At 37.4% G+C, this 17,172-nt stretch overlaps 1 protein-coding gene across 25 annotated transcripts; it reads left to right on the forward strand.

The window, feature by feature from the left end:
* Positions 1-3,913: 3,913 nt before the first annotated feature.
* LOC113734809 (red chlorophyll catabolite reductase, chloroplastic) lies at positions 3,914-16,550 on the forward strand. Of its 25 annotated transcripts, none has more exons than XM_072082415.1 (8): positions 3,914-6,826; positions 7,502-7,892; positions 7,980-8,082; positions 9,328-9,468; positions 9,911-10,139; positions 12,740-14,682; positions 14,773-16,056; positions 16,151-16,550. In XM_072082415.1, the coding sequence occupies exon 6, from the start codon at positions 13,027-13,029 to the stop codon at positions 14,551-14,553; it is 1,527 nt and encodes a 508-aa protein (XP_071938516.1). In that variant the 5' UTR covers positions 3,914-6,826; positions 7,502-7,892; positions 7,980-8,082; positions 9,328-9,468; positions 9,911-10,139; positions 12,740-13,026; the 3' UTR covers positions 14,554-14,682; positions 14,773-16,056; positions 16,151-16,550. The 25 variants fall into 25 exon arrangements, with proteins under 25 accessions (XP_071938516.1, XP_071938515.1, XP_071938513.1 ...); XM_072082431.1 differs by lacking the exon at positions 14,773-16,056 and having other exon boundaries at positions 3,939-4,316; positions 5,778-6,826; positions 12,740-12,825; XM_027261525.2 differs by lacking the exon at positions 9,911-10,139 and having other exon boundaries at positions 3,939-4,316; positions 5,778-6,826.
* The last annotated feature ends 622 nt before the right edge of the window (positions 16,551-17,172 follow it).

Raw genomic sequence — 17,172 nt, forward strand, 5'->3', positions numbered from 1 at the left:
CCAAAAAGAACATAAGATGTAGGCTAAAAAAAACTTGTATGAGCAGTAAAAGCTTATGTAATACAACAGAAAAAATTAATTTTCAACCTTAATCACAGCTTGCCATTTGCTTTCGTTCATGGTTACAATCTGTAGGAGGGGATCCCATCCGGCCCCAGTCACCTTCAATCGTATGCGATTGCATTCTTGTGTCATGTGGCGTAATGCATAATACTTCGCCTTGATTTGAGATGGATCAAAGTGATATCCTTTTTTGGCAAATTTATCAACAATTGCCAGGAAGATCTCATTGTTTAGGTTGCCCTTGTTCATTCTATTAGCTCATTTAAATTCGACCAAGTGCTCCGCAAATTCAAGTTCTCTCTCCATTGGAAATTGGACGTGACCTTGCCTTGGTGAAACAGCCTTACCAACTATTGGTTTTTACACTTTATGTAGGACAAATGTATTAGCAAACGTTGGCCATTAAGGATGCATGAGGAAGTTATGCATCTATTTTCACAACATATATAGCAATTTTGGCAATACAAGTGAAGAACATGTGTAAATAATACCAATAAACAACATACGAGGCCATGAACACGGGATACACAAAATAATACCTTGAATTAATTAGTGACGGGGTTGGAAAAAGAGACACACAGAATAATATCTTAAAATAATTAGTGATACAAAGTTGTAAGTCGTTCTCTTCACACTCGGACCAAGCAGCACTCACAGGATCAAGAAGTATGAAGTTTTCGACTGCGAGCGAAAGTGAAAATTAGCCCTTACAATTCTTAACAGTCCAACATGCAAAGCCAAAAAAAGAAATCCCCAAAACAAACCTCTAGAAATGGATCTAGTACGCGGTGGCATAAACCTATTAACAAAAGAATGTATGCCTATTTTTCAAATTTTGGAATTCAGCTTAATTACTTGTTTCTATAATAAAACAGAAAACTACGCTAAATAAAGAAATGAAATTCCACATTCAAAATATTAAAAAGCAGACATAGATTTTAACTAATTCCGCTAACTCCCTATCTTTCTCGAATCAAATGAAGTCATAAAAAATATTACTACTACTCATGGATTAATTAAACCAAAGCAAAATTAATAGACCAAATTCAATTCAAAAAAGAATTAAACTCCTACAACACTTAGAAAGATTTGTTTGAACGACTCCCTCATAATCAGGTGATGTTTTGCAGTGAATTAGAAGGCTCTCAAAACCTGCTTCAGAAAGTCTAATAGAGATGTACTGAAATATCAGATATTTAGCCAAGAAACAAGAAAAATAAGCAGAACTCAAGTTCAGAGGCAGACTCTTTTGAAGAGAAATGTTGTACAAATTCTGGATTATTGTCCATCTTCACAACATCATATTTTGAAAGACGAACAATGGAATTCCTTATTGCCCATAACAACTAAAACAGAAACCATCTGTGTATCTTTGCATTTTCAGATGTTTAAAAGGCACTTTATATATGTTTGCTATTTTGTACCCAACTGGAAGAAAAGAATTAAAAGACAAATGCCTGGGATCTATAAAATTGGACCACAGAAGCAAGATGTTCACATAATGAATAGCATCCGAATCCCAACTAGAAAGGCTAACTTATTTCATCAAATCCCAATCCGAATACCATCCGAATCAGTGAGATGTTCCCATAACAAATTTAGCAATCATTGCTCCAACCTCATATAAAAGACACAACCAACTCAGAAAAAAGGACAGTTTGAAGTATGAAGGAAAACAATGAAAAGAATACCAAAATTCAGAAGGATGAAAAGTTCTTAAACCATTAAGGCAGTCAGGACAAAATGAGAACATGTTGCCACAAAACTGAGCTAGCATAAGAACAGTAAACTCTTCCAAACTACGAGGGGTTATATCAGTTTATGAATAATAAACTATTTTTTCACTGTTCCTATATAACAGGTGTGCAGTTTAGGGGTTGGATAGATTTCAGCATCAGGAATCTTATCTAGAAAATTCAACATTACTCCCTCAATGTAGGCTCTTAGATTGTATTTTGATATGGCAGGCAACCCCTCTTTGTTTTAGGCCTATATCTTCTGGTGCTATTTGGTTTCTTTAGTTAAGATATTGAACGTTGTTACAAAAGTTGCCAACACAACTGATTCAAGTTTATAAAAGATCTGTCATGTGAATATCATTTAGTAGATTTCAATCTTTGGATACAAGTGACAATGCCATCTAACTTGAGGTCCTAGCAGTGGCGTAACGAATAAATTTTAATAATCATTACCAATAGAATCCTAAGGATCCAGTATACAACCAATTTGAATTTCAATGACTTGAGATTGTCTAAAGTTAAAATGTATACCGCCATCAAAGCTTGCTCGAGTCTGCTACCAAAGCCCCAATATGGAGCCCCAAGATAAAACTGCTACCAAAGCCCCAAGATAAGTCATTTGTCTATCTCTGTCGTATCTCTACTTAAGGTTACTTACAATAACCTAAGTATACAACAATCAGTACCGTCAAATTGTTATTCAATCCTCTAAGGAAGAAAAGAAGCAATAGCTTTTGCAAATAATGGAACAAACAAACTCTGACGATTCCAGCAAACTCTGACGTCAGACACACGGCCACATTTTGAGGACAAACACACGGACACACATCATATATAGAATTTAAAGAGTAGCAAAAGAGAAAAACTGTGGTAGAGATTCTAGCTTCGAAAACATCCTTAATATACTACTCCAATCAAATTGCCTTCTAATTAATTAACTCAGCAGCCTAAACCCAAAAAATTAGCATATTTAATAACAAAACCGCCAATAATCCTTCACTAGTATCTAATATAGAGGGAGTAATCAATAAATATTGCCATGAATTGTTGACTATATGCTGCGTAAAAAAAAATATTGGGGAACTAAAAAATGCTGAGCTCAATTCAATAGTTGAGTTAGAAGGGAATGCACCTAAAATTAGCACAACAGTCTTCCTTTGGGAACAACAACAGCCATTTCTTGCAGGGCGGAGCGTGGTGGAGGGGATGAATCAGCCACCGCCGGAGTGCCGGATGGGATTGCAAGAGCCCAGTTTCTAAACCTTCAGTGGACCAATCAAGCACACCGAATGGATTTCACCAAGAAAAAAATAATCCCGCCGCTTCTATTTGCTCCGATCAGTTGCACACTTTGACGTATTGCTTGGTCGACTCCGGAGAACTACGCAAAGAGCCCTAGCCTTCTATGCAACGAAAGAAAAACAAGAGGAAGAGTCTACTGTTTTGTCGAGAAGTCAAAGGGAAAAAAAATGCCAAAACGACGTCGTTTTCTTAAAAGTTTCGGAAAGGGGCTACGAAAGTTTTGTTTGAAGTTTTTGGGGTTCCTGAGTAAAAGTTGTTAAAAAATTAGTAACAAACAAATTTGCCTAAAAAGGGCCTTGGTATTGTTAAGTTGTTGGAGGGTAAGTAAAATTTTAAAAATCTCAAGGGATTTGAGTGATTTTATGAGAAAGGTTGAAGAGGTTTCCAAAATTATCGCATCCTAAATTTTTATGCTCGTACCGGATTGAGTCCAAAAATTTGAATTTGAGTTTGATAGCCTAAAGTTTCAATTCCATTCCCTTTCATAACTCACAGTTTTTTGTATGAGTGTTTCGATAAATGGACCCTGCGAAGACACTTCAAAAGCCGGCAACTTTTGAAGTGTTCCGCAGCACTTAACTACTAAACCCCCCAAACCCCCCCCAAGCGATGTGGGAATTTAACCCCATAGGGTGCCCTGCTGCTAAGCACTTAACTACTAAACCCCCCAAACCCCCCCAAGCGATGTGGGAACTTAACCCCACAGGGTGCCCTGCTGCTAAGAAGTAAAGACCCCCCAGACTCCCCGAGACAGGTTTTTCCCTTTCATAACTCACAGTTTTTCAATTCCATTCCATTTATTGGTTTACAACACTGATGGAATAAAAACGCAAATAGCAGAGTAAAACTCCAATTATGGCTATGGCTGTTCACATATGTACCAACTTTCTACACTCAACTCACACAGTCCCATCTTCTCTTCGACCTTATCCTGCAAACCCATCTTCTACAACCGTCGTCAGAACCCGTGTATCCTGCCTATCATCATCTTCATCATCACCAAGAATGGATCCTCAGACCAAATTCATGGAATTCCCACATGTATCCGCCCCAATCAGGGACCTAATGCTGGGACTTGTATCTTCGGTAGAAACCCATCTGGGCTCTTCTCTTCTCCCTTGTTCTCTTCCACCTGATGTGCAGTACTATCAGAACCCCAATGGCAATGCTGAAGGCACCGTCTTTGTCAGATCCGCCATTCCCTCTTCCCCTGTACTGTATTTTCTGAAATTTATCCTCCCCTTTCTAGTCTTCTATAAAACGCCCAAGATGCCTTTTTTCTTGGCTTTTTCTTTTTATTGTAACTTTTCCTGGTTAGAATTAGTGATGGGCTGGTGAAGTCTTGATAACTTTGTCTCTAATTGCTCAATATATATTTTTAAGCTGATAAATTTGTTTGAAGCTGACAATTTAGATTGTGGTAGTTTTTTATTTTGTTGAGAAATGGTGCCTTATTTGAGAACCGCATACAAGTGATTTGTTTAAAATTGCTCTACCTAGTATAAAGCAAGCCAAGAGCAATTTCCCTAGGCTTTATGCTTGGTTTTGTTAAAGAATTCGATGATTTTCTATAGAGTTGGAGACTAAGTTGCTGGATCTTGTGGAGGGTTTGATCTTGATTCGTCACAGACAATGGTCATGAAAGCATCAAGATTTAGAGTTTATGTTGTCAAGATTTATGAGCTGGTTATGAGTTAAGATTCAAAATCATGGTCAAGAAAGCTCGTACTTATATAAGCACGTGTTTGTAATCATCTTGCTCATTGGTACCCAATACATTATTTTTGGGTTCACATTGATGAAGAATACGATGGTTTCCTTCTCTCGTGCTTGTATAAGTCGATGCTTTCTTGGTCATCATGCTGAATGTTATCTCATCCGATACAGACTTGAAATTGTTTCAGAGATTAATTCTATAGGTTGTTAGGAAGAAAATGTCCCATAGCTAACACAGAAAGTGATAAATTCTAAAGCAGTACTTGTTTAGATAAGCTAAGACATTGTCAAGAAATTTGACGTTATCGGTATTTAGAGGCTCTTAACTGCATTTTCGGTAATGCATAAATTGTGACTGTTAAAGCAAATATTTCTTGGTCACCTTGATTGAACATGTATTATTAAAGAACGTCTTCTATTAGGTTTTCCATGATCAATTCATGTGTAATTGGATGAATTTCCTCCAAAAGTAACAGCTTTGAGGCTTGAGCGCTCAGTTTTTCAGAGTCTGAGTGAATAAATGTGCTTCAATCCATGGTGCTCGATATGGCAATGGACTTTTTCTTACCTTCTTGTGTTGGTCTGGCTCTTGTTTGGAAATTGGCCTTGTCTGTTTCTGTTTTCAAATATTTATCAAAAAATGATGAATCATTCTCTGTTGCATATTCTGGACTCTATCAGATCATTTTTTCAAAAAAAGAAGAAATTCTGCCAAGCATGTGTTTTGTTTACAAAATAAGTAACATCTGTTTGGGATATCTTCCTGATAAATGACTGAAAAAAAAGGATAAAGTTACAGGTGAGGTATTGAATTAAAGTTTGCGTGTCACTTTGTATCACACTGTATTTGTTATCCATTATATCTTTAACAAGCTCTTATAATTTGACTTGAGAAATTACTCTCTTTTATTGATTTTATCGTACTAATTACTCTTTAAGAAATTCTGCATCAATTAGGTTGATTTTATATTGGGAAGCTGGATTAACTGCAAGCTGCCATCCGGAGGAGCCTTGAACATAGCTAGCCTTTCAACCTATTTGAAACCCTCAACTAATGCCCCAAATTTTTTAATTGAGGTGATCCAGAGTACTCCAACATCTCTGGTTCTCATTCTTGATATGCCTCCAAGAAAAGATCTTGTCCTATATCCTGAATACCTCAAGACATTTTACGAGGACACTGAATTGGACAGGCACAGGCAACTTCTTGAGAAGCTGCCTGAGGTAACGCCTTACTCTTCCCCTTCTCTGTATATCCGAGCTCTTATCTCTCCAACAGCTATTCTTGTTCGCATAGAAGCTGAAGCTGGTGAAATAACGAGAATAGACGAGATAATTCGAGATAATTTGAGTCCTATTGCTAATGAAATGATCGAGGTATGGTTAAGTTTGTGTGCATCTGTGGATAAAGAAGTGGGAGAGGCTGAGATGGCTTACTTGGAAAAAAGGGATCTAATTACGAAGACAAAGACTATTGAGATTGATCTTGGCACCAACATTCCAAGATTGTTTGGGCAGGAAATTGCAGACCGAGTTTTAGGAGTTTTAAGGGGAGTTTTCAATGTTTGATCCTGCTAGTCCTGTGACTCCTTGTACCGAATAACAATTTTAACTATCTCGTGTACTGTTTGTATTAAGTTGTAGATAATTTGATTGCTGTAATTATTATTTAGGATTGTAGCATGTAAAAGTGCAGAAGTAAGATATTACATACACAATGTATTTATTTATCTGGTATGTGTGAACTACTCTACATTTACTGGGTTTCGAAGCTCCAAGAGTCTGGTAGCAAAATGGACTGTTCCAGAAATCTATGTGGCTGCTCTGCTATCCTTCCTCCTCTTCATGATCCACAATCTCGTTCACATCAGAGCACTACACTATATCTTACCAAACCCTCTCCTCTTCTTGGGTCTCCAAAAATTTTTCGAGAATCCATCCAAGAAAGCTTTCTGAGCTCAATTCCTCCAATGGCTACCCTCTAAATGCAGTTTCTTTGCAAAATGGTGAGTGTGTGTGTGTGTGTGTGTATATATATATTTACCTTTTTGGTACTATTTTAATGCTAGAAACCTGTACAACTTTATCTTTAATTGGTTAAGCTCTATTGCTGCATTTCTTGGTTGTTCATGTTAGCATTTAGTCCATATTTTATCCAAAACTAAGATAAAATATCTGTATCATTTAGAATATTAGTTGTCTTTATGTCATTTTTGGCTTACTTTAGTGCTAGTTAAGCAAGTGAAGTTCTTTTCTTATAAAGCAGATTCCGGGGAAGAGGAAAAAAAACAAGAATTGTACTAGTAAACTAGAAAAAGGAGTTTAATTTGTGATCAATTTCGAAACTGAAACACTAAAGTGGAAGATCTAGAAAAAATTGATTGCAGAAATAAGTGTGGATAAGGACTTTATAATAGATGTACTAGTATTTATTGAGGAAATCGATAAGGATTTGTACAATGTTGGGAAGTCTACAGTTATGTCATTTGGTCGAATATTCTACCAATCCCTTCCATTGACTATTGATATCACCAAATTGATGTGTTTTTAAATGGTTTTATTGATTTCTCGATGATTTAAACTTCAATGCCCCATTTACTGGATTGCTCTTAACAATTTCCTGCTTTTGTAATTTTTCAATTTGGTTTCTCCTACATGGACACGTGGATTTGTTGAGAAAGTTGAATGTCAAAGCCCTTTGCAGAAAAACTACCTTTTCCAAAGCCTGAGAAGCAGAGACCACTCTCAGCATAACTGTTGGTGCTTCAGGGGGCACTTTCCAAGAAGAAGATTTTTTCTGCAGTATGTGCTCCTTTTTATGAAGATTTTCTACCTGAGCTTCCATTTCTGTATTGATTTTCGTTTATTTGGTCATCTAAGATTTTCAAGGCCTAGATAGTAGAGAACGTAATTATTATTGTCACACGGTCTGGTAAACCTGTTCCCGAATGTTGTTTGCTAACCATAATTGTGCAAAACTTCATTGTCTTTGGTTATGCTCGGACCAAAATAACTGATGAGGAGCTGAGAAGCATAATTAGCACAGCCTTGACATGTAGAAGTTGACAAAAGGTGCGTGTACTTGATGAAAGAATTCTAAAGTTTAGTATATATTCTGATAATTTACTTTCCATTAACTTGTGGTTAAAAAACTTCCAGAGAAAATTGCAAGGACAAAATGGAACAACTTCTTATGAAATGTTACTATGACAGTTTGGAGGGCACCTTTGCAGAACGGGAATGCAAGCTCAAAGAGAAAGAGGTGATGCCTGTTCTTGGCTAAAGACCTGATTTGATTTGCATGCTTTTATCTATCAACAAAATTTTAATAGTTTATGTTATAAAAAAAAGGTAGTTTGGGTGAAATTCTTTATATGCAATAATGTTTGATGAAGCATAATAGAACAAATGTGAGCTAATCATTTTCTCTATTGATGGCGTATAATGGCGTAAACATGCCTTTAGTGCCATCAAAGATTCATACATTGAGCATCTGAGAAAGTAGATTTCCATAAAAGTGCAAAGTTATAGTAAATTATCAGTCTTTTGAAATATTTTCTGGAAAAGCTGCTAATGTTGTTGCATCCTTGGACATTAGCTTAGTCAACATTATGCATTGCAGTTTCACATTATAGAATGGTCTTGAAGACCAAATTTTGGCTTTGTTGTTGTCATGTGTGCTTATTGTTTTCATCCTTCTGATTTTCTATTTCTGTGCATGTCTTGTTTGATAGATTCTGAGCTCAAATGTGATCATTTGCTATTACTACAAGTAGTTACCTTTAACTATGCGTTGTACAGAAGGATGAGTTGATATGCAATGATGCTTCTTTTAGGATTCTGTAGGTTCAATAGACTTGCCCAGAAAAACTAAAGATAACGTCACATTCATGTTTCTGCTTGCTGTTTTCTTGTTTGAAAACCTTGTATTTTGGTTTGCCTCCATAAATGTGGGTGGGTAGTTTGATATATTTGAAGTTTTTGTGTATCTACTGTATGTTCAATTACCCAATTCTGTAAGTTAAATCCTTGTCACTGAACTTTTGGCAAAATTGGCAAGGCATATTTGTTTTTTTGTTATTTGATCTTTTCCAGTAGCCAGTTCTCTTTGAATCTCCTCTATTTTTTTTTTTTTTTTTTTTTTGCATCTGGGAAAGGTTGGAAACCAGTTCTTAGACGTGGAATGTTGACAATAGTATATTCATATACTTCCTACTCAGGGTGATGGTCTGTTAAATAAGTTATTTTATTTATCAATACCTCCAAACATGTTTGTGGATGTGGTGAAATGTGCTGGCATTAAAGCTTCTTCAAAAAGTGGATGACAAGGGTCATTGTGGAAAAGGCTTTTGGTCGTGATTCAGAGTCCTGTAGAGAACTAATGATATGTCTAATGTGGTATCTATCTGAGGATCAAATATTTTGGTAGGCTTAATAGCACCATCTTGTAACAAGCCTAAATCATTTACAGTGGATGATTAATTCAAGTTTGTTGACTTTTGTTCAGAATTGACCATTAGCTGGAAAAGGAAGCTGCTGAGAATCTGCTAGTGGTTCAATTCTCAAATCTGGTTTTGGAGCCTGTTTGGTCTAGAATTTACATAAGCAATGAGCAATTTATCTTCCCTAGTACCCAGGGATGAGGAGGGTGAGTTTCTCATGTTTCCTTCTGATTAAACAAAGTGAAATAAAATTACCCTTCCAAGGATTAAAGCAAAATTGCTAATGCTTGGATTCTAGATACTTTGACAACTAAGGGATTATAGAAGATATCATGCAAAATCATTTGTTTCAAATATTAGCTTTGTTTGCAATGTAGACACTAGCAAGCTTGGATGCCGCCTTTAGAAATCAAAAGGTATTCAACTTTATGTTTGTCTGTCTTGGAAAGATCACTTGCCCAATTGAATTTGCTATTCTGTTACTTTGCATTTTCTTTTTGCAAATTGGCTTATGAGAACAAAATTTTAGTACTCCACCTTCCCTTTCATGTTAAGAAAAACTCTCAAAAGCCTTTGAAATCTTCAAAAAGGGCAAATAGGGAAAACCCCGTGGAACAAAATAAATGTGTAGTAGTATTAGCATTGTAGGTTCAGCTCAAGGTTTTGAGATCATGGAGGACACTGGAGATAGATGTGATTGTTGGCCAGTATAAGGGCAATAACAAAGATAGTAGATCCTATCCAGGACATACAGACAATGAAACTGTGCCAGAGGACACACTCCTACCTCTGCTGCTGCTACTCTACTTTTTTTCACAATGCTTGCTGGATAGAGTTCCATTCCTGCTAACGGCAGGCAAATCTCTCCATAGCAAAAGTAAGTAAATATTTGTCCTTAAACAAATGGATTCTACATAGAGATCTGTATAGCAAAGCGTTCTGACAATTGTCCCTTTGAAACCTTAGAGCTGAGATTGGAGTCTAGTTTATGCATGTCCTAGTAATTTTTACATGAAAAAGTTTTGAACTGACTTGGATAAGGCTATAAATGAGCTAGTGCTTCGGTCACAACCACATGACGCTGTATATTTAAAGATCAACAACTAAGTTGCAGGTCTTGGAATGAGACTGGATTGGGATGACTTAATCTTCTTTAGGTAAGAGGTTGATGATGCTATTACATGTCAATTTCTTCAAACTATGATGCGCTGTTGAATACTTTTATTGTATCATTGTCTAAATTTAAAAGTTTTCTGCTGTTTCAAATATCACTTTGGATGCAGTATATTTTTTCCTCCAATTATTTGCTCACAAATTATGTTCATATTACATCTCACAGACAATCACTAAACCTCTTGCTTAAATTGGAGATTCCCTATGGATTATGTGTTTTTCTTTTTTTTTTTTTGGGGGTGGGGGGTCGTTTGTTTTCAAATACTACATTGTAACATTGTACATAAAAAAAATTGACATTGTAGATGTATTTCGGGGTGTTTTTAAAATTTAAAATTTTATTGGATTTTGTTTCTTTAAAAAAATCCTACCCCAACCACCCATCACCCCTTTCGTCCTTCCCCACCACTTGCATCACCCTCTCTCGCATCACCACAATCCCTTCTTCTCTCCCTCCTCGTCATCTCTCCTTTTAATTCCTCTTCCCTTCCCCCTCTCCCTCTCCATGACTGGTCTTGGCCTGCGATCTCATTGCAGGTTGTGATTAGATCTAGTTGCTTCTCAACTAGATTGTGGGTGGGCTGCGAATGTTACGACTGGATTGTGTGGGGAGGAGGGGAGGAGAGTGTGGGGAAGGGGGAGGGGAGGAAAGGGGAGGAGGAAGGAGAGGGAAGAGAGAGGAGGGAGGGGGGCGGGGGTTGGCGGTGATGGTGAATGGTGTTGTGTGGTGGATGGTGATGGTAGGAAATTTTTTATTTTTTATTAGGTGTAGTTGAGATTGTATGGATTAGTTGTTTTTGGAGTGTGTTATTGTAGACTCCAAAAATAAAAATAGGCAAATCCAAGTAGACTTGAAATTTTTAAGTACTTAATCTCACTTGGAATGCTTTTTCTCGTAAAGAGTTCACTAATTCAAACAGAAAGCCAAATGAGCTTGGTGGGAAGATATCTCTTTTCCCCGAGAACTAAGGATTATAGACATGTTGGTAACAAATCTTTAGGAAATTTAGTTCCACATTTTGATCTGTGTTTGAAGGTATATAAGCAAAATACTACATGCCTATGAAAGACTTCCTAGATGCAATAGAAGAGGAAAGAAGGTCTTTTATTGGAAGTTATGGGCTTGATGCTTCTTGGGCACTATTTTCACCATTGCTGAAAGAGCTTAGAGAAAAGAAAATTTGCTTCTTAGCTGTACCCCTTTAGCAGCATGGATTGGTTGGAGCTAGTGTTCACCGTTTTGCCCGAGTCCGAGATGGCTAGGGTAATTCATAACCGAAACAGAGAGTTTGCCGATATTAATATTGATACTCGAGTCGTCTGTGGACCTATTTCGCAATTCCATGAGCATGACCTATTCCATGCGACACTTCTTCACAACCATAAAACATTCTTTCAGATCTCTCTTATCTGCCATATTTTCTAGAGTGAATGGCCCAAAAGGTCACTAAACTATTAAAAATGGCACCCTCTGGTCACTAACTTTTTTTGTGGCCGAAAAGGTCACTAAACTCGCAAAAACTCTCCAGCGAAGTGATTTTATCGAATTTCAGCGGTTCCTCATCCGGTAACAGGGTCAATATGGAGTGGAGGAATATAGTAAAGGGGCAAAAATGTCCGAAAGATTATTGGAATAGGTGAAGTCATAGATTGTCTCAATCCCAAACCACTTTTGAACCCATAGATTGACTTCGTCTTCTCCGGCAGTAAAAAAAGTGACTTTGACCACCTGTAAACCAAATTAGAATAGCAAACCTCTTCGAGTTACAGCCTAAACCCGTCTCAAAAACAAGAGTAGCCGAGGAAATTGTGAAGCTGGTGATTTCAATGAAGTGGGTGAAGCGACCGAGGGATGAGTATGCTGACCCGTACACGATGTATGGTAAGTTATTAAAAAATTTATTTTGGTGAAGAAGAATGTTGGTAAAAGATAGTTCAAAGTCTGAAAATGTTAATACGAAATGCAAAAATGTCGAAGAGGTTTTAGGGTTTAATGGGTTATTTTATATATAACAAAGGGGGGCATGAAAGGGACAAGAGAGAATGGTCCTCCCTTTTGTCGTCATAGTAGGTTACAAGGGGTCCTACATTCGCATGTCGTTAAACTAAATTAATTAGGCAGAAAAAATGTGAATTTTATTGTATTTGTTGACTAACTGCGGTATAATATTAAGGTTTTGTGTGGGAATTAGAAATGAACCTGTATTGAAGACTTAAAAATTAATTTCAGATTGTAGTTTTTATTAAAAGATTGGATATCTATCAATTAACAATACCTGCAACTATTTGATCTTTGTGATGCAGAGTATGGATGCTCATTATTTACAGTTAAGATGCGGCATGGTGGTAGAATTGAAGGGGATAAATATAAGAGTTATGTTGGTGCAGAGGTAGACTATTTTGATCTTTGTGATGGTGATAGAATGTCAATGCATGAGATTAATGATATGGTGAAAGAGTGTGGCTACAACAAGGATGTCATATTGTACTATTATCTTGATCCAAGAAGTGATATCAACAATGGATTGAAAGAACTCCAAACTGACGAGCATATCAGATAGTTTTGTAGTTGGGTGGAGCAGTTCAAGTTGATGGAAGTGATATGCGACCATGTTCCAGATGACGAGGTGTTAAAAATTCAAACAAAAACCATCGTAGAGCCACCGGATGTGCACAAGTCTACAGTGATCGTTGAGGAAATTGATGATGGGGAGGAACGTCAAACAATGAATGCGTGTAATAGTAAATCTGTGAAGAAAAAGGGTAGATTCCGTACACGATCATTTGCTGCTTTAGAGTGGAAGGATAGCACTATACAAAAAAAAGCAGTGCATAAAGCTATTGACCAAGGTGATGCACCTACAATTACAGCAGGCTTGCACTCAACTTCTGGAGATGGTGAAAATGAGGGAGAAGGAGGCGAGTGTGATGATGGGGATGGAACATGTGACGAGAGGGAATTTGAACAATACACAGATTATTATCGGGACGATGAAATGTATGAAACACAAAGTATGCAGCAGCCTCCAACACAATGTGGTCAACCACATGAAACTCATGCTGAGTCAAGTGAAAGGCAGCTAGAAAATGAAATTGATATTGGCGAAGGAGATAGTGAAAGGCAGCCAAGTGAGCAACCTAGCCAGGCAGGAACTCAAGCATCAAAAATTACAAATTTGAGGAGTTCTAGGTTGAGCAGCAAATGGAAAGGTGATGTCACAGCTGCTGAAACTACACGGGAAAGTGAAGACCGTGGCCCCCAAACTACACAGCAAACACGGGCAACCAATGCTAGCAATGAAAATCCACTTTTGAATGATGGAATGGAGATGGAACTCAACAGCAATAATGGGTCGTCTGACGAGGAAATCCAAGAGGTAAACATGAATTATACTAACTTTGATATGGAGAAGTTTATGAAAAATCCTGAATTTGAGGTTGGTATGAAATTTGGAAGTAAGGGTCTGTTTAGAGAAGCTATTAGGAATTACTCGATTCTTACTGGGAGACCCGTATTTATGTACACAAATGACAAATCTAGATTGAGGGCAAAATGTGTGGCACCCTGTCCGTGGTTTGTGTATGCTTCTAAAGTTCCAGCATTGAACAACTCAGATTTTGTTTTGAAGACATTGAATGATGTTCACAATCATTGCAGTCATGCCTGGAAAAATAAACACATGTCTACCTCTTGGCTGGCAAACAGATATGAAGATCAAATAAAGTCAAATATGTATATGCCAGCAAAGCAAATTAGGCAGGCTGTGGATGAACAATACAAGTGTGAGATTAGTAGAAGTATGGCTTACAAGGCAAGGACTAAGGCTAGGAAGAATATTAAGGGAAGTGTAGCAGAACAATATGCTTTTGTTTGGGAATATGCTGCTGAATTACAGAGGACCCATCCAAATACAACAATTGACATTCAATACAATCCGAGAAATGATCCTGATGAGAGACCTACATTTACCAGATTCTATTGCTGTTTAGGACCTCTCAAAAAGGGGTTTAATGAGGGTTGTAGGCCCATTATAGCACTTGATGGGTGTCACACAAAAGGAGCATATCTGGGACAATTGTTGACAGCTATTGGGACAGATCCCATTAATGGATGGTGACCCATTGCTTGGGCTGTTGTTGAAAAGGAGGAAAGAGAGCAGTGGCATTGGTTTCTGAGCTTATTGATTAAAGACTTACAAATAGCCACTGCCAGCAGTCATTACACATTTATTTCGGACCAACAAAAGGTGAAGCACTCATATCTTATCATTATTGTTGATATTAGTTACTATTTGGTTTATTAGAGTTGACCAATTTTTCACAATTTGTTATTGTAGGGGCTTGATAGTGCACTTTTGGAACTTCTTCCATATTGTGAACACAGATTCTGTGTTCAACACATGTACAGGAATTTCAAGAAAAAACATCCTGGGCAGATTTTAAAAGATAGACTATGGAGCATTGCAATAGCTACAACTGTTGAGTTGTATGAGGCAGAACTTGATGACTTGAAAGAGTATGACCAGCTTGCATATGCATGGGTCAAAAGGGCACCACCACCACAGCATTGGTGTAAGGCGTTCTTTCCTCATCATGTTAAATCTGATATGTTAGTTAATAATCTCTGTGAGACGTTTAATGCAAAAATATTAGAATACAGGGATTTACCTATTATTGGAATGATGGAAGGAATTAGGGAGTATTTAATGGGTAGAATAGGAGATAGGGCGGCTTGGATGAAAAAATGCCCTGGTGCTGTTGGTCCAACTATTAAGGAGTTGATTGAAGAGAGGGCAAAACAGTCTAGGAAATGGAAAACTGTGGCAAATGGTGATGGGGGTTATCAAGTCAAAGGGCCTAAAGGGGAACAATATGCTGTATATGTACAAGAAAGAACATGTACTTGTAACTTATGGCAAGTTAGTGGCCTGCCATGCTGCCATTCCATTGCAGCACTTCATAGAATGAATGAGGACCCGTGCATGTATACTGATGGGTGTTACTCCAGGGAACTATTTTTAAAAATTTATGAGAATATCCTCTACCCTATCAGTGGAAAAGCACTTTGGCCAACTAGTACAAATCCGGTGTTAGGCCCCCCAATACCATGTGTGCAAGCGGGAAGACCTAGAAAGGCAAGAAGAAAAGATGTTAAAGAGAATAGAAGCCACTCTGGGTCACAAAATGCAACTGTCCACAAAATGAAAAAACATGTTGTTATGCATTGTAGAAACTGTGGTTTGGCAGGTCATAATCGAGCTACATGCAAAGCTCAAGATGGTGCTGAAACTGAGCATTTAAGACAGCAAAATGCAACTGGCCAACCAAACAAATTTGTAGCTTCGGGTTGTAGTGAAGAGGATGCTGTTCCCAAATCTAGAGAAGAGAGTGTTATGCATGAATCTGGTGAACAGAATGCTGAAAATGTTGACGTTGAAGTTGGCAATTTTTTCCAACAATATGATAATATTGCTGTTCAGCCATCAACTTTAGAAGGTGCACAACAATCAATGGAAGGAGCAAATGTTGCTGCCGAAGGTGACACTAGTAATCCAACAGAGATGTTGAGGACGATTGCCAGTCCAACTAATAAGAGGCAAATTAGAAAGATAAAGACCCCTGTTAGCTATCAACCTTTCTAACTATTGTTATACAATATTGTAATTGTAGTTCTTGGAATAACTGAGTGAAATGTTATTTGGTTTTTGTGATCAGGTCCGGCGAACTCGACCAGATGCTCCCAGAACAAAAATAGGTCAAAAAGATCCTCGTCCGGCTGCATCTACTGATAATACGCAGAAAAGGGTGGTCCAAAAAAAGAGAAAATTGACGGATGCCGAAAAGGGTGCGATCAATGCCAATTATGCATATTTGGGAAAAAAACCACCATTCAAGGTTGGAAATTGGGCAGGAAGATCATTTGGAAGAGGACGTGCAACTTAATGATAAACTGTTAAATAACTTTTGTAGTCTTTTTGTAAATCTTTTTGTAGATCATTGGGCAGGAAAATGTAATAGGTTTTTGTTGCCATTTTGTGGGAGTCAAACATACCTTTTGTCCACCTATTGTAATACAACCAATTCTGATCCAATGCAATGACTCTTTTATTTGCCATTCACTACTTAATCATTGGAATGGGCTATTGTTCTTGTCAAATTAATTGATTAGTCAACAGCAGAACTCATAATTAACATTTTCAAAGATCCAAAGTCAACACAATTACTAGCTTCATTAAGTACAATTGCATTGTACATACCAGCAATCCAAAATCTCTGCATTCTACAAACTAGTATTTCGCAACATTTCTTTCATACACTAGCAATTTGCAACCTCTTCGAATTTGGCATTGTTGGCTCATGCATCCATATTAACCACACTATAACAACCACCTCAATCACAAAAACACTTTTTGCTAGCTTTCTTGTCCTTTGTTTTTTTTCCAATTGCTCCTTTAGTCTTTTTATCTCCAGTGCATCTCGTTTGCTTTGCTTTGCCATCCCCGAACCTCCTTTTGCAGAGCTTCATTCTCAGCTTCTAATTTGTTCTTACTTCTTAACAGGCCAGGTATTACTTGCTTAGCTCTCTTACAAATTTCTTCATCATACCAGTCCCAAATCCATACCCTCTAACCTGCAGCAACAAATATTTACATTTTATCCATCTTGTAAACTCGCAAATATCCATTAAGTAATTATCTTACCTGATTTTGAGCACATTCAATATATCTTTGCGCTGG

Source organism: Coffea arabica, chromosome 3c, assembly GCF_036785885.1.
Source record: "Coffea arabica cultivar ET-39 chromosome 3c, Coffea Arabica ET-39 HiFi, whole genome shotgun sequence".
Classification (NCBI taxonomy): domain Eukaryota; kingdom Viridiplantae; phylum Streptophyta; class Magnoliopsida; order Gentianales; family Rubiaceae; genus Coffea; species Coffea arabica.

What these genes read in the sequence shown, in the direction of transcription:
- LOC113734809 (XM_072082415.1), top strand. Translation starts at nt 13,027, where the DNA reads ATGGAAGTGATATGCGACCATGTTCCAGATGACGAGGTGTTAAAAATT.